The sequence below is a fragment of the Copidosoma floridanum genome, unplaced genomic scaffold (assembly GCF_036245765.1).
Source record: "Copidosoma floridanum isolate Cflo_tuat_1 unplaced genomic scaffold, Cflo_Japanese_pri ptg000001l, whole genome shotgun sequence".
Taxonomy (NCBI): domain Eukaryota; kingdom Metazoa; phylum Arthropoda; class Insecta; order Hymenoptera; family Encyrtidae; genus Copidosoma; species Copidosoma floridanum.
In genome coordinates, this window is record NW_028321878.1 from 12416756 (window position 1) to 12441232 (window position 24477).

The following is a 24477-nucleotide window of genomic DNA, read 5'->3' on the forward strand; positions in this document are numbered from 1 at the left end:
CGGAATATCTTTTTCGAAGCGCGTGTTCTCCGTAAGGACGCGTGTTTTTCACCGCCACCGTGGGAGACTCCATGAAATTCTCTTTTTCGTCCTTCCCCCCTCCACCCCACCCCTCTCTCTTTGATAATGACGCCGATTTTCGCGGTCACCGGGCGATGATCGCGCAATTAGCGTTGGGAATTTTTGCGCTGGAAGTATTTTACCGGGGCTACGTCGTTTGGAGGGGAAAAAAATGTAAAAAGAGTGGAAATCCGTTATGGAGGGAAAAGAGACGTATTGGACATTTTTGTACACGCACGTGTATAGTGTGACGATAGAGTGCCATCCTCCGGGGAGTCAGAGTTACATTTTCACACGTACGGAGATTACGAGCTTTTTCCGGGTCGGAGCGTAAAGTGTGCTTGCTTCGATAGCAGCGAATCTAACAAAAATAAAAATGTTTGCGAATGTTTTATGTAACTTCGATTAATTTATTGTTAAAATTTAAGTATTATTTTACGAGCACTGCGTGTTTGTACACGTAGCGAGAACGAAAAATAAAAAAAAAAAGCGTCCATGATTGATACAATTGTCGAACCGCGTGTATTGTAGACGGTCGATTCGTTGGTATACGAATTAAAAAAAAATATATATATATATATGTATGTATGTATATGAAAGGACGATTTGATCTTTCGCGAGGAGAATTAGTGCCTTCAAAGGAATGTCTCGGCTTAACCAAGCTGGCTTCTTGTATTTCACCGCCACCTCTCCTCGCGACTACATACTCGAGCGTGTTTTTACTGCATCATTGTTTTGCGATTTTTTTTTTTTTTTTTTTTTTTTTTCATATTATTGCGTTTTACGAATGAATTTTCGATGCCGAGATCGACAGTTGTAGGCATTTATTAACAAAGCGAGCGCGATTTATCGTTAATAATATATTTAATCTGCTCTCATAGTTTTTTTTTTTATTACGTTATTGTCCATTTACTTTTTTTTGTCAAAAAAAAAAAAAAAAAAAAAAAGACACGAATGAGACGATTTGGGGTGCATGTGCAAAGATAAAATTGTTAACCGCTTTTGCGTGCACGTATATATATATAAAAGAATGACTGTCGATGCGGTTAGTTGTCTATTGTAAATAAAAGGGTGAATGATGTATTTATATAAATATATTATATGTATGTATGTATATGTATATGATATCAATTAATATAAAAAATTATTATACAATTATCTCACAGCTAAACGATGATAAAACGAACAAAAAAAAAAAAAAAAAGTATGTTAATGATAATAAAGAATAACGCAAGCTACACATGTGTCGTATTATATATGTATAAAAATGAAGTATCGTCAATATCTGTATGTATATCGACCTGAAAAGTTTGATAAAAGGCACGAATGCGCCGCAAATGTAACTGATTGCCGCTGATTTAACGGGATATACACGTGTGAAATGCGCGCGTGTGTACGTGTGCTTGTCGAATTCAACACATTTAACGAACCGTATGATTTTAAATCTATGGACAGCAAAAAAAAAAAAAAAAAAGAAGAAAGTAACGCGCGAGTCCTCAGTGCTGCTCAATATGAAACAAAAAAACCTTCCAGCCGAGGAGGTAACAGCGTTGGTCCGACCGCGCCTGCACATCCAACTGCGTCATTAAAATTGAATAAACTAACGATAATAGACATATATATATATACGTAGAAATTGTGCTTATTTATTTCCACTCCCTCGTACCTTCCCACATTATTTTTTAAACAGCTTTGACATCGAGGGACCATTTTGTCCCTGAAGCCGAGTCAAGTTAAGTCATTTTCAAAGATGCGCGAATCTCCTGAAATCATTAGGAATCAAATCCCGAGTACATAATATGATGAATGAACATCTTTTTATAAATCCTTTTTTGATACAAATTATGAAGAAAAAAAAAAAATTGTAATTCCAGAGTCATGAAATCGTAGAAAATGTTTAAAAGTCACTGCGAGCAGCCTCGTTCCGGAGAAATATCTCGTATAGCCAGCGGAGCTCGAGCGAGATTTCCAAACGCAATCATCGACTGAAATAAATCCCAAGAGCATCGGTAATAGTAACACCATTGTGCGACAACTCGACACTCCTGCAATGGACGATTGCCACAGTTGTATACACATATATGTATACGAGAGAGAATGACTATGTACTTACGTATAGTTTGCAAAACCAACGCGTACACGAGGGAACGAGAGAGAGAGAGAGAGATAGATCATACCGAGGGCGTCTAATGGCACGGCGAAAACGGGTCATCGGCTCGTTAAGAACCGACACCGTCAGCGCTGACACGCGATGGTGGTCAAGATAATGGGGCGCGGATGCACTTCGATGTGTAGCGACTAAGCTCCGCGGCCGTGCGATTTGATGACACGGATGCCATGATGTACGTTGATTCGAGGACGCCAAGGAGGCGAGACGATACGCGTGTGGTTTTCCATGGGAGGAAGAGTCACTTTTCACGCCGTGACACTTTTTGCTGCATCAAAACTGATTACTAGGGATGCTTCTGTTACATTTTTTTTCTTTTTCTTTTTTTTTTTTTTCATTTGTAATCAAGGGTTCTACCGACGAAAACTCATGATTGTTAAAAAAGTTAACGTTGGCTTAGTGCAGAAGAAGGAGCCATTGGAACAACATCTCTTTTTCTGTTTTTATCGAGAAATCTTTAATTAAAAGCTGCCTGATGTTACTGGATAAAAAAAAACTAACAACGATGAGTAGTAGAAATTGTCAATACTTATGTTTCTTTTTTTTTCTTCTAGATTTCACGTCGTGCACACACACGATCACGACGAAGGAAAATAAGCACAATCAAACGTTTATGCATTTTTTTGTTTGCCCTTGCATCAATTGTATCAAGTTATGCCAAATTTACAGAAGTAAAAACTATGCTCCTCTTAGGATTTAATTTTTCTTTTTTTAAACTGAGCAGAATTAAAGACGGTATCATTTTTTGCGCAATTAAACTTTTTTTTTTACAAAATAAACGTATTGCCACAGCAAACCGTTAAAAAGCCTCACTACCGAATTAAATTTTATTTTACTCAACTAAGCGAAACTAGAGACTAAAAAATGTCATTAGTCGTTACATAAGCTTAGATGCATCTTGATCTCGCAACGAAAGTATAATGTATACACCTATACCAAAACATATAGAGAGAGGGTGCGCTATCGTATGACCCCCCCCCCCGTCAATGTGCAAGTATAAAGTAAATAAAGAGCTACAATTGTTGTAAACGCGCATACCCGTGTTGACATAAAATAATATACGTATCGCGCGTGTGGCGCTACTGAAATTGAGAACTCGTCGCTCGTTGTAACGCGGAATCTGATTTGTACCTTCCGTGGAACTCGGACGGGAAAAAATAAATAATCATCTCCGAGGAAGGAGCGGTGTGTCTTTATAATTCTACGAGTCATCTCTTTTCATTTGTTAAAAAAAAAAAAAAAATTTAACTTAATCTTTCATCGTGTAATTGTATTGTACGCGAGAAGCAAAATTATCACAACAATGCTACCGCGTTTTTATTCGAATATATCAGTGGACTCGCGTGTAAGTACAGGAGGTAGATAAGTATAGTGACGCGTATAGTGATGACATAGATAAACAATGTTCCCAAAGGCAAAACTTATCAAACCGAGTCGCCAGTTCTTACACACACGCGCGTCTAATGTTAATACACACTTGTGCAAGCTCTTTTTTACTACAGGTGTATATACCACAAATAATTATTTTTACAATGATTCTCACCTCATACATTCAATAAGAAGATATTACATCAAAGATTGGATGTTGAAAAAATATATTTTGAGCAGCGATTAAGGAATATAAAGTTTTCATTTTAATTAACGAGTTTTTAAGTCTCAGGTGGGCTTTGACTTGATAGGGAAAGAACAATCTACTTGCTAGAAATTAAAAAAAAAAAAAAAAAAAATACATAAATTAAAAAGTTATCAAGTGGTTATCAAAATATTTCAAATATTTGTACGTTTAAATTAAAAAAATTAAGTTTATCTTCAGTATCATTTTTATTTTTCATCTTATATAAAATCTGCATTACATGAAGAACAAATATTTTTTTGGTCTAATATCCTCATTATTAAAAAATAATAGCACAACCTACCAAGGACATCAAGTCTCAGTTAAATAGACTTTAAAACAAACGTCCTAAAAGGTGAAGTGAAATTATGAAATAATTATAAGGATCCGCACATCTCTGTGGTATTTAACAGAGAAGAAGGTGTTACCGAATAAAACCACAACTTGATTTGCTTACTTTCAGAAGAAGGAACAGGTTATCATACTCTTTGTGGACCTAAGATTTTCAGCAACAACGTAAAATGAGTACTCCAAAAATAATGTCATAGCCAAATCTAAGTGTCGACTACTTTATTTATAGTTCCAACTGTTACTTTTTCTCCTCTTCGTGTTCCAAAAAAAAAAATTGTCTTCGTATTATTTGCAAATGAAAACAGTATTACAGAGAGCTATGTCGGCTCGCTATAAATCACGAGCAAGAGCTTAATAAACATCATTTTTTATTCACCTCAACATTACTATCTCGTGTGAAGTACATTACGAAGTCGTTCAGGAATTACAACCGTTAAGGTTAGTATTATTGCTTACCGATATGAGTAGTAAATTATTTTGTTCTCATATACTATTTAATGTACATGTATTTGTATTAAAAAGGTTTGGATGCCATAAGAATAACTGTTACCCATGTATTATCTTTCTCAACGAAATTTATTAATCATGTAGAGTCTGTATTACAACCTCGGATAATCTATTATATTCACATGGAATGAACTAATTTCTTCGAGATTTTTTGAATTTAACAGATATTGCTTCTTTCCCTAGACTTTTTTTTTTTTTAACGATTTTCGAAAAAAGGATGTACTTACAAACAGGACAATAAAAGATAATCTACATAGTTTCTGAATATACAAAATTTGTGTAGTAATCGATAGTATCGAGTATTTGAAATAACTGTTCTCAAAATAAATTCTTGATTAATGGAAATTTCGCACTTCTGATAATTATTAACTCAGAACTCTTTGAATCGTACCAGCTCTATTGCTTTTGATGGTGATGATGGTGATGAGGATGCTGACATTGCGAGGGTCCCGCATGATTTTGCTGACTAGTGTCGGTGTTATGACTTTCTTCCAAATGTATTAAAAGCCCCAGGGGACAACTAAAACTGCTTGGGCACAGCTCGCAGGGCCACAGGTGTCTCTGAATCATGTGCGTATTCAGTTGCTGTTTCTGTGTAAAATGAGCAGGACATTTTGGGCACCAGTAGATATTTACGCTTACATGGTCTTTGCAGCGTGGTCGCCCACAATTTCTACACAACATGTTGATAAACGCTGGTAGATCAGCTAAAGTCCTATCGGGTTTTTTCTAGGTGTTGATGTTGGTACTGCAATTGGGAATTAAAGGAATTTCCTTCGATTAGGTTTTTTATTTGTTTGCGGAAAGTAAATTATGGTTGCGGTCGTCATGTACTATTAACCATATTTTATAAGTTTGCAAAAAGTAAATGAGTTTATCTGAATTGGTTGGATGAAGTTTATTTCTTGGGTTGAAAAAAACTTACCTTAGCAATTGTAGAGTTTTAATAGTTGGACTATGTGACAATTCAGTAGTTAAGACATTTAATCATTCAAATTAAAAATCAAGAAAAAAAAAATTTCGAACCGCACTGTTGGACGATTGAAAACTGAATGCACTTATACCGGAGATAATCTCGATCACTATACGAACTTCCAGGGAAATTCAATCGTATTTATACAGGTATACAACTTGTTCGAGTAGGTATTGGTCTACGAAAAAAAAGATATCGCTTATAATGAAATTTTGCTGCGCATGTGAAGTTTATAATAGACAGCGGTTAAGCATGATTTACTTTTAATTACTCTAACGAAAAACGGTATTTTTTAGTTTTTTTTTGTTTATTTGTTTTGACACCAATTAAGATGGAAGTTTACGGGTACCCTTACGTAAACGAAAAATATATCATTATTTAGACGGTTAGATAAAAAATTAATGCCGAGAAACAGTTCTGAATATTAGATATGTAGCTTTTCAAGTTGTAAGTTTAATCTTACCATCGTAGAGTAGGTTGTATTTTGTCTCCCAGGAGGGAATAATTCCTCTCTGCTCTAAAGAAGCATTTTTTTGATATTTATTAATTAATTACAACAAAGTATTTGAGGAAATCGAAGCTCAAATCGCGTCTCTCAACATAAAATTTTATAATGACGATACGTATAAATTAATATGTGTGATTGCTTCATAGTTATTTAAAACATTTAAATAAAGTTTTATTTATTTAATCAAAAAATAAACCAAAGTTATTAAAAGTGTGCTCCGCAATGCGATTACAAAGATATTAAAAAACACGCGTTTCTAAGGTAGTTTAAAAGACATTATCAGAAACAAAATTAAAATAGCTTACCACTACTCCACTAAATGTAGAGAATGTTGTTGTAGTAGTCTATTAACAACATGGACAGCTTTTTTAAATTTTCCAGGAAAGTGGTTAAATTCAAAATCATGATCCAAAACTTGGTGGTAGTCCTTCGTGGAACCTTAACGGTTTTTTTATAATGTGGATACCTGCATTTTTTTTATTAAAAAAGGTTACGCTTCTCATGCCATTCACTTAATAAATTTTCCTCTGCAAACAAACACGATAGTTTTTATGTTCTTACTGTCCCAAAGCACTGAGAAAAGTTCCAAATAAAGGCAAACCACAGAAGAAAATAAAGGTATTGTGAATAATTAGCAAATGTCTTGACTGTATTTGAAAAAATCGGGAAAAACAGCTATAATGGTGTGACATATGCGTCCATAAATACAAAATGAGATACTTTTATCAAAGTCTCCGTTTCTGAAAAATGAAATCACTTATGTGTTTATACGAGAGAAAGATGCGATGAGTTCCTCAGTGAAAAGTACTCTCAATACCTACGGCTTCGAGATAATTTACTCTTTAGTACTCTTGTATAAAAAAATGTACGCAAAATTGAAGCTTACCAAAGGAAACACCTCATTTCCTGTTTCAATCCAAAGAATAAAAAATAATATTGTATCATCACTTATTTATTACGATGCTGGCGTTATTTTTGTTAGTTGATGTGATTTTCTTTTTTTTTTTTTTCTAATATAAATATCTTTGAAGTAGTCATGCCGTACAGTACTACTTTTGACTTCTTTCGAGCCACCGAAATGTTGTTTAAGAGTTTATTCTTCACCTTAGTGATTATTCCACTTGTTCTGGTGAGTTAAATTTTCGTACAGTACTCTGACTTTAAAATAATAATTATTGTTTATCATCTTACAACAGTTCAATCATGTGAATTGCAAGTAATCATTCCATGAGATACCTAATGTTTAATTTCATCATATTCCATCATACTCATGACTATAGCATTTTTTCATGAGAAGGGCGCGAGAAGCAGTTTTTAACTCGAGCACAAACGTATCTATACATTTTGGCAACAAATCTATAAATTAATAATAGCTCACTCCCAAAAACTGTGTCCCACAGTTCATATTTTCTCAATGTGTATAAATCATGGTTATGCTTATGCGGCGGCTTATGGCTTGTACTACACGCCTGTTACTATGAATAAGCAAAGCGTCGCTCTACACGAATCGCACGTAGAGTTTTTTCCATAACTTGGAAAATTTCAAAGATGCCATATTGCTAAAAAATTAATGAATCATTATTATAAGAACTCATTCAATTCAACGCAAGTTAAGAATTTTTTTTTAAATTTATTTAAATAATTATTCTCATTAGAATACAAAGGGTCAGCAACAAGAATCGGAGCCAGAAAATAAAGATAAAGATGAAGATCAAAAGCTATCCTATTTACGTGAGTACAATCTGTAAAATTAATGTTAGCAGTACAATAAATAAGCCAATACTTACATGGATGAGATTCTTTAGGATATGTGAATTTTTCTGGCCATTTTTAATTTTCAGTTAAAAGTAACAACCTTCGATCGTATGGATACTTAGGTAATACGCTGAAAAAAGTTTGGAATTATACTTTTCCGCAACTTTTACCACTAAAAAGTACTGGGCTAGACAATACTCGAGAAAATAATCTTGAAAATCAAACGGAAGTGTCGGTAGATACAAAAATTATTCATCCAAATGTTCTTCGACTAGAATTGACTCCAACTGAGAGTACTAAAGATGAAGATCGAAGCAAATATACCACACGTAAGTATCATGTGTACACTACTTTAGCAATAATACGAATACTATAAAAAAATATCAATTAATTATACAAATAAGCTGTGAATAGCTTAATGTTTTTAATTGGTAAAACACTTTTGCAATGTAATTATTAATTTTCAGTCAAGAGTAACGGCACTAAATCGTCAAATCATGGAATTTTTCGTGCTCTCGGGGAGTGGTTGTGGAAAAACAAGTATTTTAAAAAACCACAACATTCATCAGTACAAAAGAATACAACTTCAGGAAATAGTAATGGTTTAAAAAATCCAACTGAAGTTTCAGTTAACGGAATAAACAATACAAAAAATGTGGAGCAAAGTACAGTAGGTCCGTCCCCAACCATAAGCAATCCTGTAAACACCAGTGAGTCGCAGAATTCCATTCAAGAATCGAACGTGAATCACAAAAATTCGACTGGAGTTTCAGAAAATGCCATGAATTCATCAAATGGTAGTCCTAATACGAAAAAGCCCAAAGTGACATTATTTATAACGTATGATCCAGACAATATCGACATGGGACTAAGTTCGCGGCTGCTGGAATTCGGTCCCTGAAATTGATCCTGCGGTTCAATTTCGTGAATATTGCCTCTGGTAGTACCAGATATTTCACTTGTACGTTTCTTGATTTCTAGGGGCAGTATGAAATTTAGGTAAAATTATATCTTAATGAGTACAGTATCTATTTAAGTGATTCGAGGAATCGTTTAAGATTAATGTCATGATGTCATGAGATGAACAAAGAAAATGCTATACATGATAACTATCAACTAATGTTTTACACTAGTTGTAAGAAGTTCGAAAAAAAAATAATGTTTGGTCTCTGCTGTGGATTCACTCGAGAAAACTAAAATTGTCATACTTGTCTTGGATGTGAGATTGAACGTTGTATAAAGTTATAGTAAGAATGAACGTGTAAGATAATAGAAAATTGTTGGTGTATTAATATTAATCATGGTAGGTATGATCTTAAAACATGTAAATGAAAAAACTTTGTAACACCAGTATTTTGGTGAAAATTGAAAACGAAAAAAAAATTTGAATCTCAAGAAATCATTAATGTTGCAAAGAGCATAAAAATATCTAAGCGTAATCTAAATGTTTAGAAATATTGAGCGTGACTTTAAAAAAACTGATCTATAAAATTATGTCCTCGTGTATCGATTATATATTTGGTTTATAAATTTAACTATGAAGAAAGAATAAAAAACTCATTATTTTGACATTTGTCCTAGTTATATCTTGAAAAGCATGAAGAAGCAGCTAATGACTGTGACACGCGTACATGTCAGAATTAAAAAAAAAAAAAAAAAAACACTACGATTTAAGTTTCTATTAATGTCGATGAAATTGCTTTTGTGTTTGTATGCGAGAACAATACGATGAATTCTTGAACTATCTTAACGATGTCCTCAAGGTAACAACTTATATCAAGCTCATTCGGTGATTGGTTAAAAAAATGTTGGTAAAGAAATCATGCGACTTCTTGCACGAATCATTTGAAATATGGAATAAAAATTAGTTCTTACCGTATTTATTCTGAAGTATTAAAAATAGTACGGTAAAATCGTTAATTAGTTACGTCTTTATGTTTTCCTAAACTAATATTATGTATTATATAATATTATATATTGTATTATATATTATCATGTAATAGTACTAGACGTTGAGTAGCCTGTACACATTTGACTTATCTTAAACGATTGAAATGTGTTTTAAAAGTTTAGCCGTCACTCTTGTGATTACTCAACTTGTTCTGGTAAGTTAACATTTTCTTCTGCACAGATTCCGTTATTATAACTTTTTGATTGGAGGTACCAAACTTTGAAGTGCCTACTTCACGTCTGGTAGAATACTTTGATTTATTGGACAAAAATTAAGCTGTCATGCAAGATTGTGTTGAAGAATAATACTGTACAAACTCGGGTTAACATGTAGAGTATGACATGGGACCCACAAGGTCGAACATATATATATATATATATATACGTAATGCTACCCTTTTAATTTTACTTTCGTACTTAAACATTTAAAAAATATCCAAGTATCCCTACAACGAAGTTACTGACATTTTTGGACTGGACGAAACTTTCACCTAAAAAATTAAACAACTTTTGAATGCATTTAATATTTGGAATAGTTATTTCTTTAGATTTCATTGTACGAAATAAAGAAATATCGAATAGGTTGATAAAATATCAATTTGTAAAAACTATAAATCACTAATTTTTCTTTTGATAATCAATTTTAGATGATAAGTTATGTATTTTTTATTTTATTATTGATTTTTCATTCGAATTTGACGGCCCAACAACATGAATTTTATTCAACTCAACAGGAAAATGAAAAGGATCCCAGTAGATTGGATGAAGGTACGAATTTGAGCATGTCAAATATTATTAATAAAAAAAAACTTGATACTTATGGTAATTATCTATTTAAAAGTGTTAATCAATTTTTATTTTTCAGTTACTAGCACAGAAAAAGAAACGTCCTATGATGCAGCTTTTGATGAAATTCTGAATCGGTTTAATAAGACTAGCCACTGCAGAAATCATCAGAAAATAAAATTTAGTGTGGGATAATGCTACTGAAGAAAAGTATGACGGTTTCAAAAATTTAACTAAAATTGTGGTAAATGCGGTGAATAGCAAAAAACTCCGGGCCATTCCAACCATAAAAAACACCAGTGAGTCGCAAAATTCCTCTCAAGAACAGTATGGTGGCGTAGAAAATCTCACTGGGATTCCAATACATCCAGTCAACAATAAAATAACTGTTGAACAAGATGTGTATAATCCAGTTCAATCCAAACAGTATTAAAAATTATGTAATAGTTATATTTCTTCTAAAGACTCTATTGAAAAATATTGTAGAGCAGACTCCCCAACGTATATGGTAAATTGCAAGCTTGTACTATTTCCTGAAATAATAAAACAACTGAAAAAGTAATAATCACCGTTTTATTAAATATATTTATACTTACATATGACATTAATTATTTTGATCCTAAAAATTTTAAGCTTGGTAAGTTAATTTATAAACTAATCTTTTTTATAAATTAAATGTAACTTTTATTTTCAAAATATTGTTTTCATTCGACACAAATTGTTAACATTTATTATTAATTTTGCTTCTGTATCTAATGAAAATTTTATCACTAAAAAAACTAGTCTTTATAAAATATTTTCTAAAACGTTTTTATACAATTTTTATTATTAATGAGGCTCTAAATTTAAACATATAAACGGTAAAATAATACTGATGAAAAAATAAACTGACAAGTCTTGTTTAATTTAATTTTTACACTGTGTTTTTAAATATTAAAAAAAATATATATATATCACTCGTTTGGATAAACTTTATATGCACAAAAATAGCTTTTTTTAAATCTTCTAATAATTTCTATAATCATTGTATTAAATCTAAGGAATGCCTTGTTGGTAAACATATTTATGAGAGTTTATACCTCTCCGAGGTCAGTACACTGTAATATAATATATATTATGACATTGTGCTGCATCGCTAAACGTAGAAGAATACTGTAAAAATTGTAAATAAACAATTAAAACATCTTATGAATTAAATTATTTTTCCAAATTAAAACATCAATTTTTTCTTTTGTCCATGAAGCCTTTCTACAAATTTCAGATGGACAAAAAAATAAAAATGTAAAAACGTCAGAGCAAGACGTTTTATTTGAATTCACTGCATCAGCTGTTTCAATATTTTTAATCATACTTATACTTACATTCTTAAACTTTGTTCTAATCTTTTTATCTTTTCAAAAAATTTCCATAATAGCAGATACACCCAATACATAGGTGAAAGTCTCAATAACCGAAAATGATATGCTCTGGTGAAAAGACCTTGTAAAAATAAGAAAAGTATACAAGTACACACAAATTTTTTTTAATATTTATTTTTATTTCATAAAATTTCATTAAAACAAACGCACTGGGATGACCTACTTTCTTCAAATGGACATATGAGTCTCTTTGAAAATAATTTAACTTACGGTTACGAACAATATTTACGGTACACGAAAACTGGTAACTGTTTCAATCCATGTTTAGCAGTTTTTACACACACACACATTTACACACACATAAGTATGACGATTTAAGCTAATATCAAAGGACAGCGTGCGTAAATACGTCATTCAATGATTTGGCAATACAATATCCGTAAACTTATTGATTGACTATTTCAAGAATTCAAAATTACATAACTCCGATGTATACTTATTACGTCTTTCTAGATCTTGTCCGTTATCATTGGCCCGAACCGCCGATACTGGAAGAAAAAAAATTATTTACTCATATAATATTGAGGTTTCCGTACCCCAGCACCACTACTTGATCAAATATTGGCTTTAATTTCTTATCGCGCAACAAACATGAAGAATTCCTTAAAAATTCTAGAACTAAGGAAAATTGTTTGGTCTTCATGAATTAACTTTGAAAATTGTATGTCTGTTACTTTCAAATAGTAAATTTAAATACTACTATACGAGCAATCGTATCTATTTACATCCAAGCTATGATTACAAAATTTATGTAAAAATTTTATCATCAAATTTTTTCGAATAGAAAACTAACAATTCCATGAACTTCGTATGTACAATTATTCGAATAAACACACACTTTGACATTGATCAATTCAATGGATTAAAAAACACACGAATCGTGTAACATTTCCTTCGTAATTACAGATTTCAGAGTCAATTGAAAGATTCGCGTAACGACAAAACACAGGAATGATAAAAAAAAAAAAAAAAAAAAAAAAAAAAACGTAATCACTTACTGTAAATTTAACCCATTGATTTCAACGTGAAAATTTTCAATAATTGTGAATATTCGACTTCTGCATCGGGTGATGAATATCTTACATCGCATTATAAAAACAGTACCGAGTGACATTGACAAGTGTCCGCAGAACGCAGAGAAAAAAACGCCATAATTCCAGTTTTATTCCGCTGAAATATACATATCCACGACAAAAAAAATCGCTGTTGCGTTTGTCGCGTGTTGTAACATTGCAGGATCACGCGATGAATTCTTCGAAGATCTTGATGAGGTTGTCGATGCCCTCGAGGTAATTTTCGTCAATCTCCGAGTCCTCGGCTGGAAAAACGTGGGCGAAATCGATCATACAAACCCTCGCCCAGTCATGCCTGTCCTCGCCATTGCTGTTGGCGCTCAGCTCGGAAAGAAGATTCGCGTAGTCCTCCTTCATCTCTATTATGTCCGCGTCGAAGTTGTTCGAGTACGAGTGCGTTCGGCAGAGTTTGGGTACTTGTACGTCGGGAAATCGTTTTTTTGGACTATTCGAATCACTGAAACACAGAATGATGATTTTTTTATTTTTTAGTTTAGACGCATACACGATATTCTTCATATGAGATATTTTTATTAATTTGTTAGTTGAAAAATTTTAACACGAATAACAAAGCCACGGAATTTTGCGGCAATCGAGCTCAATATGCATAATGAATGTGTATAAGATTGGCACATGGAAAATATAATAAACCTCTACTCTCTTGGTATTTCAATTTTGAAAGATTGAAAGTCATACGGTGGAATAATCGTTCGTTCTTTCGTTCTATCACAGGTGTTACTTTCTTCAACTGATACGATACAAGATTTCTGGTATAAATAACTGAAACAGATGTGCCTTGCAGTACAGTTTTTGGCTTATCTCGAACCATCGAGATGTCCGTAAAGAATCTCATATACGTGCTTGTAGGCGTCCAACTCGTTTTTGTAAGTTGAATTTTCGTGCCATGGAAAATCAATTCATACTTTATTGTTAAAATGTACACAAACAAATCTTTTTTACTACGTTCATGTCACAAATCAGTTTGATTGTTGTGGTGGATACATTTTTAATACGCGTAGTGATTAAACACATTTATGACAAACAGTTTTTACTAATCAAGGTTTTCCACATAATACATTGCAGTGATGATGTAATGCATGTGAATTACAACCCACATACAATTTTATCATTAAAATTTTTTTTTCTTTTGTAGGCTGCGAGTATAAGTGAAGATTTGAAAAAGGTAAGTGTTGAAATCGTTTTTAAATACTTTTTTTTACATTCTCTTAAATCTTACATAAAAATCTTTAGTAAATTGGGGATTTGTCTGATTAAGCATGAAAAATATAAAACTACCTATCCAGAAAAATATTATTTTTAGTTACATGTATTATTGATATTTTAGTTAATTAAACAAAACAAAAGTATAAAGGATCTATTGATTAACACTTCATCTATCATCTAGTCTCGAGTATTATAATAAACTATATTAAAATTTTTGTTCATAGAAAAAAATTTGGATAGTAATAGTTTTTTTATCATTAATTTAATTTTTTTTCAGGATTCGAGTGTCCAGCTAGGATTGATTTCAAAAGACCGCTGTAATCAAGATGAGAAGCAACCTAAATCACGTAAGAATCATCTGAAAATCATTATTATTAGCAATTATTAGAAATAAAAACTAATTTGTTGTTAAGAAAATTAATCTATAATTGTACGCTAATATCTGCGAATCCACTAGTATGCGTGAAATGTTTTATTTTAAAAGTATTAGTAATCTCTATTGAAACGTAAATTTTTCCTTCACAGTTGACGATGAGATAAAATATACTAACGGTCACTTTAGTGAAATACTAAAATTGGCTTTAGAAACTCCGGGCCTCCCTATACGGCATACTACTGCACAAAAGCAATATCCTGATATAAAAGATGAAGCACAGATTGATAAGGGCACATACGATGTGAATAAAAATGTAGGGGATCAAGATGATAAAAGTCAAGAAAAACTAGTCCTGACAACGCAAAAGTCAGAAGATGGTGGTGCCACTACCACAGCTCCCAATGATAGTAACATGTCGGAGGTAGTAGTATCACAAAATCCTCCTTCTTTTTCTCCAGAAGGTAATGTACAAAATTTTGTAAACAGTGACCCTCAGAATATATACAAAAACACTTTTACCAGTCCCAGTATTGAAAAGACATCCAATGTAATAATATCACCTGACCCACCTCACGTCTCGAGTAGTTATGACCCTTCAAACGAGTCAAATGATAATTCAGATGTGACTAATGGATCAGCCAACTTACAAGGCTTTCTAAAAGTAATTGAAGTTCCTCCTAGTCCTATTCAAAATAACGGAAACAGTCCCGTGGCACCGACAAATAATCCAGGATATACTCAACCAATGCCCCAATTTTATCCTCAACCGAATATCAACGGCAATTACGGCTACTTTAATATGAATAACCAACCAGGAAATAAACAAACCAATGTTCAAAATGGTAGATATTTTCAACCGGGCTATTTAGGAGCTGGTTATGGATATTATCCGCAAGTAAGTGCAGGGACTGGTTTTCAGACCAATGGATATTACCAACAAGGAAATGTAGGTGCTGGTTATGGATATTATCCGCAAAAAAACATAAACTTTCAAACCAACGGATATTATCAACAAGGAAATGTAGGTGCTGGTTATGGATATTATCCGCAAAAAAACATGAACTTTCAAACCAACGGATATTATCAACAAGGAAATTTGGGAGCTGGTTATGGATATTACCCGCAACAAAATATAGGAACTGGCTTTCAAACTAATGGATATTATCCACAGGGAGTTGCGGGAAGTAATTACGGAAGTAATGGTTATTTTCCCCAAGGAAACTTAGGATTTGGATTTAGAGGTAACGGTTATTCTCCTTCAGCAAATTCAGGAGCTGGTTTTGGGAGTAATGGACACTCCACCATAGGAATTTTAGGTGCTAATTCTCAAGGCAATACTTATTATGATCCATCACAACAGAATAATATGTATCATACGTCACTGAGTAACAAATAATATTACTGCCAGCCGAATGATAATGACAAGTAAATTATGTTAGGACATGCACAACTGTCAAGACTCGCATGTGTAATACGCAATTCATCAATATAAATATCAGTACTACTTTTATACCAATCACAACCAGCATATTAAAGTTGTATTTTTGGAACAATTAAACAAATAAGAAGCAATTTTCTTATGGATGAGGCCAATTTCTTATATTTTTTTACGTTTTTTTGCATAAATGTATGAATGATTGTTAAGAAAATAAAAAAGTTATTCATTTAATTTGCTTTAACGTTTAATACTGCTTATCTTCGTCTTGCAAGTTATACTTACAATGCACGAAACAGATCTGACATATTATAGTGATAATGATTTCCTCAATTAAAAAACATCTCTTGTCAAAATCTTGAATGTACATTATTTTTGGACCAACTAAAATATTGTTTTGCTGTTCATCAATAATTACATTTTGTATGAAGTTATGTAGCGTCATATCACATAAATTTCTTAAATTTTAATCCTATCAAAAATAGTAGTACATAAAAGTTGTATAATAATATACAAGTCTTTCTGCATTTGTAACAAAATTTTCTACAAGTAAGAGATACCACCTGCCAGAACAACAATGTGGTAATGTTAGTGCCCAAAGGGATTCTGTTGAATACTCGTTAAAAAAAAAAAAAAAAATCCAAATAAAGTGAAATCACAAATATCCAAGTATATCAATTTCTTCAACGTAAAAGTCCAAAGAACCGCACGAAAAAACACTACAATGTCGGATAACAAACACAAACATTAAATTACACTTTATGGGTTGAAAAAAAAATGTATACCTGTAGTGGGTTTCCTTGCCATAGTCGGTGTTGATCGTCTTTTCGGGCGATACCTCGCAGCTCTGCAAGCTAATGCTCCGCTTGAGCCTCTGCAGCCTGTCTATGGCGCGATTGAGCCTCGGGCTCCGTGTAGGTGACTCGGACTTTGGGGAACTGGGCCTCACCGGTGACAACTCCTCTCCAGTCGTCCTCAGCGTCTCGAATCTCGGCGACTCGGGCCTCGAGTTGACGCCGGCCGGCGAGCCGAGTTTGCCGACTTGGTTGATCGAGTTGAGGCTCCGGCCGCCCGAGAAGCTCTTGCACCGGTTGAACGGCACCCGCAGCACGGACTCGGCATAGCTGTTGTTCAATTGGCGCAGCGCGAGCTGCTGGCGCAGGCACTTCGCGTCGTACGCTATCAGCAGGGAGCTCGAGAACAGCCGGTAGCGCCTCTGCACGCGGAAGAGGGACTGGATTTTCCATAAATTCGAGAGCAGCCGGAGCACCAGCTCACGGCACGGGGGTTTTGTCGATGTGCCGTTTAAAAACAACTCGAGAGCTGAAATGCAGATTGATTGGTCAGTTAAAATGTTTGTCGTTAGGTACTTTGGTCGATGTTTTTCTTATTAGGAGTGACAAACAAATCGTTCAACGTCAAAATCACTCCATCACAAGTGCAATCGAGCAAAAAACTGTATATTTTTCGTGGATTTTTAAATAATCATGATTTTTATTATTGCACGATCCACGTTATGTTCGACGTTGTAAATGATAAACAAAATTTTACAGTTTCACGAAAATAGTTTTTTTTTTCATAGTCGAATAACAAAAGTCTTATTAACTTTGATAAAAGTTTAAAAACTACTAATTTTATAAAATTTGTTTTAACTTTTAATTATTTAATAATACGTTATTAATGGAATTCGGAACTTGTAAAAATAATGAATAGTACTTTGAAACCTACTTCACAGGTAAAAACACTTTTTCCAAGTATTTGTGCACATTTTTTCGTACACACCATTATCTTATCTAACATGAGAAAAACATTGGCAGTTTATGACGTACACCTCACCTTTGACAACACTCGTAGCGTCGAGATTTTTGCCATAAACTTTGTCGAACCTCTCGAGGTTCCCGGATGGTATCCGGTAAACCTGAAAGCCGGTTATACAAAACCCGTAGGCAGCCTTGGACTCGGCGTACTTGACTTCCTCGGAGATGCGTTTTTCGGGCGTCGCCAGCGGATCCCAAGTACGTCTCCCAATTTTTATGTCTATGAGGCATGGCTCGATCATCCCTTCCGTTATGTTTTCCAGTTCTAGAAACTTGATTCCTGAAAAAAAACAGTCAAGAAAGTTGAATATTTTCAAAGTTAAAATTTTTTTCCTGATACAATAAAATATTCAGAAATTTTAATTCTTATGACAAATAAGTAAAACACGTTTCATACATTACAATTTGTTGTTAAGTATCCCAAGTAAAATATTCAAATATATTCTTACATCCTTTGATCATTTTTTTTTTCTGAATTACTTTTTCTTTAAAATTACAATGCTTTTTTTATGCTAGAAAAAATTTTGTCAAGTAATGCATCATAAGTAGTAAATAAAAGAGCGTACCCTATTTTAGCGGAAATAATGCCGTTACATTTTGAGCAATAAAAATATATTACAAAAAATTGAAAAAGTATCCATGCCCCAGCTTGTACGTGGATATTATTGAAATCGTTGAATCAGACAAGCGAGTGAAATAGATGCTTTGGATGCAGAAAAAAAAAAAAAAAAAAAAAAAAAAAAATGGTTAGAAACAATTCTTGGTATTAAACGTTTAGAAGGCTCTAGCGATAGCAGAAGATAACTAAATTAATCGTCTATAACGCGATAAAGCTATATCAAAATCGTTTATTTATACAATTAATAAAACGCTTCGGCCCGTATGGAATAAAATACTGCATGATAGCATTGACACGTTAACCGATTAGTTCAACATTGCTAATATTGTAACTACACCGGCAATTTATCGAGTGACAATGACGGCATCGACATTAGTTTTTCCACCTGTAGCGATTTCGTTTGGAAACTCTTTTTGCGAGCATTGACGCGTTTGATCAACCGCTGCGAAAATACAATATTCTTAAAAATAATATATCCAACAGTTAAAAATCAATTGAACAAAAGTGTGTCACGTCGATTTTTCAAGGATTTTTCCAATCTACCCCGCTATAAGTAGAGTTATACCGATCCACGCATGCTGGACGATTTTTTTCCGGAGTCACTCGATGAAACGAAGCATTACTTTCGCACTATTTTCACGAACAAACTGACGATGCACCAAAGCAGTTGGAAAAACACAACGATCGCCTCGGAACGACTTTCATGCTTATAACTTATTTTTAGTAGTACGCAAAATACCAATTATTTTATGAAGTTGAAATTCACTCAAAAAATCTTATACCCTTTTATCCATGAACTCTCAAAACCCACGTTTAAACGGTTGAGCGAACGAAAAAAGAAACTATTTGGTTTAAAAAAAGCTTGGATTTTCGTTGCAACGATAACCATGAAATACCAACGTTTATTGAAGATGCGCATCTCCTTGGTGCCGTGATAGAGCGGCGTGTGCCGTTGTATCTCCATGTCGGTCGGATTGCCGGAGATCTGGAGGTTCTCGTAGAAGGCGATCTCCCGCTCGCCCAGCACCGGCTTCACGATGGGCTTCAACACCCGGCCGTTCGGGCCCTGCAGCATCCCTGCGTCGATGTGCATTTTTTATGTTATTTCAATGAAACCGAAATCACCTCTCGAGAAGATAAACCAAAACTGTCGCCGTCTCGGAAGCACAACGAGCCGTACAAAAACACGCGTAGTAGAACACGCCTATTCGCGAGTCACCGTTTACTATAAATATATATATATATGTATATACGGAGCGACCGCGCGGTGGAAAATACTATCGACCTCTGATGCGAGCCTCCTAATTTTCAATACTGTGAAGCTAAGTGCGCGCCACGATTATAATACGCGATAGTCGCCGAGAGATAAAAGATAATGTGTGCGTGCGAGCGCGTGTATATGCACGTTATACACGTATAGCTGAAGTTAAACAAATGAAGTGAAATCATTGTTATCAGTCGTATAGCTGTAATTAGACGCGAAAAGGGAAAACGAAAGGGGAAAAAAAAGAAAAAGAAACGAAAGCGGTTAGCGGTAGGTTAATGCGAAAACGTGCCGCACAATAGATTTGACTCGCAGTGTAACGAGCTCCGTGTGTTTTCCGGAGGGAGAATAATTGGCTGTTATTATTTTTCCGCGCTGATTGTTTTCGTTCGCTCGAGAATTGTGTCGGCGAGGAATTTTTACCCAAAAGTGTAGTTTTTGGCTGTGCCAATATTTGTCTCGCGCGAATGGCAAGCGACACACGCATCGCCGTTTCGTTAAGTACCTACACGCTAATTCTCGTTACTTGGGAATCCGTTGCGAGAAGTATACTTTCGAAAGTTGGAGTTCGGAAAATACAACGACCAAGTATTACTCGAACACTTGTCGGTACGCCTCAACGGCATTATCTCTCTCGAAATTTTGTTCCTTAATTAGTTTATGGTAATCCATCGATAAGCTACGTACATATAGGTACTCGTTTTATCATTGTTGATATCGGTAATTTCATTTTACTCCGAGTTGAAAATAATTTTTTAAAGTCCAATGTATTTTGCCTGGATTTGTGTCAAGTTTCAAGTGCAACAGATTTTTTGGAATCAAATAGTCATATCACCTTCAAGTGACAATAAATTGCTTTTAAAAAAATCATTAATTAGACTTCAAAAACAAAAGAAAGAAAAATAATAATTGAATACATATTTTAGCGTACCTACATGTAGGTACATGGATGTATTGAAGTCTAGAGATGGCCACTCAAAGCTTTGCCGGTCAATAAAATTCAAACTGACATGTACTGAACCCTGAAATAATTTAGTGTTCAGTGTATGCCAGTTTGAATTGAATCGCTCTCCAACGATTTGACCAGGAGTCTTTAGAAAGGACTTCAAAACTCACACAAACAAAGCGCCCCTTGGAACAATTATGTACACTTGAGTAAATCTCTATTGTCAGCTTAATTATCTACTGAAAATACGAGTTTACGAAGCTCTATTTGACACCGCAGTTGGTGCCATTTTCCAATACATTATTCTTCAACAGTACAGGTTTATCTTGAATGTCGGAAAAGAAAGAAAGAAAAAAATGTTACGAAGAGCAAACGAGTGCTTACCTGTCTTTTTTTTCTGCACATCGAAGGGATGGCCGGCGACTTGAGTGACGAGAAAGGCAGTGCCATCCGGCAGCTCCGACTCCAGATCGCATGTCACCGGCCGGCTTTTCGTCACTGCCGGTTCTTCGTCGCCACCGCCGTAGCCAGCGACGCACGATGACATGGTTTTATCCCCCCAAGGGTACCCTCTCTATTTTGCAGACACCCTCGACGCAACAGCCAATCGTCCGCTGACCTTAAAACGTTACGTCCATTTATTTTACTTTACTTGGATTATCAACATTGTAATATCACGAAACTGGGGGGAAAATCGGTCGGGGAGTCGCGATCGAGTGTATCACGTTGAGACGTTGATCTATGAGCGATTATGAGAAAGTGGTTTTGATAAACTCGGTTTTTAGATAAGGCGTGTTGCGTACGACGATAAAAAAAAAAAAAAAAAAAAAAAATTGAGATCGATCGCTGGAATACCATGTACGTTTGTAGTTAGAGTATCGGTTTTATAAATAACGCCCGCTTAACTGACTCAAAGTGCATACCTGCGCATACAAGAGGAAATTTTTTTTTTTTTTTTTTTTTTTTTTCATCCATTATTTGCGTTGATTTAAGTGCATTGTCAATAGAGGAGGTTTATTACACTTTGTTATGTTCGCTTTAATCGTCGTAGCGATCGTACGATTTTTTCCGAACAATATGGATACACAACACTGTAGGTGCAACATTAGTAAGAACGTAATTTGTATCGTAATTAGACGTGAGAATATGTTCCTTTGTTTGAGCAACTGTTTTTTTATTCAATCTGAATAATGACGCGTTGTTTCTGCGTAACTATACGCGAAAAGTCATTGTTATTTATAGTATTATTCAGTTCCAACACGATTCGAACAACTAAACTTATAACATTACTCATAATATTAACATCATTATTTAATGTTTAATTTTCAAATACGCGAAAATAAAAATTACTTAATGTTTCGCTGTAAAACTTGGGGAAAGGTGCATTTTACCATCAGCTATATTTTTTTTATCGTGTACCAAAATCCTATGTAATAAGCTATAGAGTGTAGAATAAAATTGATTTTCTCATCGAATCAAACTTGTAAACAACATCACCACCATGAAGTTTCCAGCTTTTTAAAAATAGATTTTTATCAATTGATGATATCGTTCAAGACTAAGCTACACACACGATGTTATAGATATCTTTGGTATAGAGCGTATACAGCACAAGCCATTGGCAAAGTTATGTCACCGAATAGATATCGTACAGATGTGATTAAAAAATAAGTTCTTCGCAACAAATCGTCATTTTTGTGCTGAAATTTTATACTAATTTTTCATACTTTTTTTTTACCGTGATATTAACGTTTGCCAAAAAATAAAGACAAACTCAAAATTTTTTTAATTTTCTATGAGTAAAAAAAAAAATTAATAATCATTGCAGTTACAAAAGTAAAAATAAAATCGGCATAAAACGTTTATTGTTTTGTTTGTACTTTAGTCTCGTATTTCATACAAAGACACTTGATTTTATCTTTTGGTAACAACAGCAAGCTATAGTGACACTACTGCTGCTATATGTACTATATGCCTTTTCGTGCTTATCAGTAATAAAATCTTACTTGGAAAACACGTTTTAAAAAATAGAAAAAAAAAAAAAAAATGAAATAAAAACAATTGATACAATTCATGAGCCTATTCGTAAGCTTGGAGGAGAAAAAAATCAGTCAATTTTCTCTCGAATCCGCACAAAGAGACAGAAAAACACACCGAGGAATTTTTCCTTCAACCGAACACACACACATTTACACGAAATTCATCCAAGACGATCCTATACGCAGCGAAACCGTAATTGCAATGGATTATTGTCTGCTCGGAAGAGATCAAAAAGGCGTTTATAACGGTTAAACGTACAGCAACGAGCAAATACACGTACGTTACATAAGTCATCCGCTCGACTCAGGCTCTTGAGAATCTCTTTGCGAAAAATACCGAACAACATGAGCGCTCCGTTTTTTTTTTTTTCACATGTAATATATGTGCCTACAACCATCGACTACCTGACAAAGCATCAAACGAAAAAAACCACCATCGTTCATGAATAAATAAAAAAATGAATTCTCATCAATAAAAGCCGAGAATCAATTTCACCTGGTTGGGCGAGTCGCGATAGCGATTTTCCGTGCGCTCCGAAAGAAAAGAGCGTCGCGCTTTTGTATGATCGCAGATAAAATTCTCTTGTAAAACAGACGTCTCGAGCGTTAGCGCGTCAATACAATAAAAGACGCGTGTACGGTACAATAAAAAAACTCGCGTATACGTTTATCGGCAGATATACATAACGATCCCTATAATATATACATTTTAGTATTACGAAGCAAACGAGGTGAAAAAATTTTTACAACCCCAAGCACAATATTTGTACACGATACGGTGTGTGTATTGCAAAGTTGCGATGCAAAGTGCGCGCAGTAGCTTGACTGTTGGGAAAAAAGAAAATACTCGACGTTAGCGATTATTGGGGAGAACAATAAATATTAATAATGAAGCTCGTCGCGCCGGAAAAGCTGGTGTTTACATTTCAATGCTAATAAATAAGCCATAGTGCAATAGGGTGTTTTCGCGCAATTTGTAATTTAAATTTTTTATGGCTGGATTATCGCGCGCCATCTACGAACGCACGCACACACGAGCACGCGCGTCGCGCGCGCACCACCACTATCTTCCACACGCGCGTCGCACGTTCACGTGACGGGAGCTTGCATCGGAATTACAGGATAAGTTGCGTGGAAGAGATAAACGATTGGAAATATACATTGTATAGAGTAAATAAATAAATGGTAACAGTTACGTGGAACAAAATTTTACAATTCGGTTGACGAAACAATAAAACGTTTACAGGCTTCTATAGAGCTTTTTCCGAATTTAAAATTTATTTGGAATGTACAAAACGTCGTCATATACATCCCACACGGCTTATCAGTGCGTCGGCAAAGTCGCGACGTGCAAGTGCAGCGCCAACCGACTGCGCCCATTGATAACTCAATCAAATATTTTTATAATAAATAGTAAAAGAAAATTAACAGATGCTCACGTACTTGTGAAAAAGAACACAAAAATACTCTTGACTTCGGCACATAACCTTAAACACATGTATAATAAATTAATAACTTTGTAAAACTTTTTTACTCTATTTACACATATTTGCCACAATTTTTATCCACAAAATGTAGAAAAATCAATTTAAAAAAA

The 24477-nt window shown here is 34.2% G+C and overlaps 1 protein-coding gene across 1 annotated transcript; it reads right to left on the reverse strand.

The window, feature by feature from the left end:
• Nucleotides 1–12239: 12239 nt before the first annotated feature.
• Nucleotides 12240–24471, reverse strand: Ipk2 (Inositol phosphate kinase 2). Its single transcript, XM_014357850.2, has 6 exons — nt 24324–24471; nt 21226–21460; nt 19532–19708; nt 18032–18292; nt 16981–17518; nt 12240–13617 (listed from the first exon to the last, which is right to left on the reverse strand). Exons 2-6 carry the CDS (start codon nt 21386–21388, stop codon nt 13326–13328), a joined length of 1431 nt encoding a protein of 476 aa, XP_014213336.2. The 5' UTR covers nt 21389–21460; nt 24324–24471; the 3' UTR covers nt 12240–13325.
• Between the last annotated feature and the right edge of the window lie 6 nt (nt 24472–24477).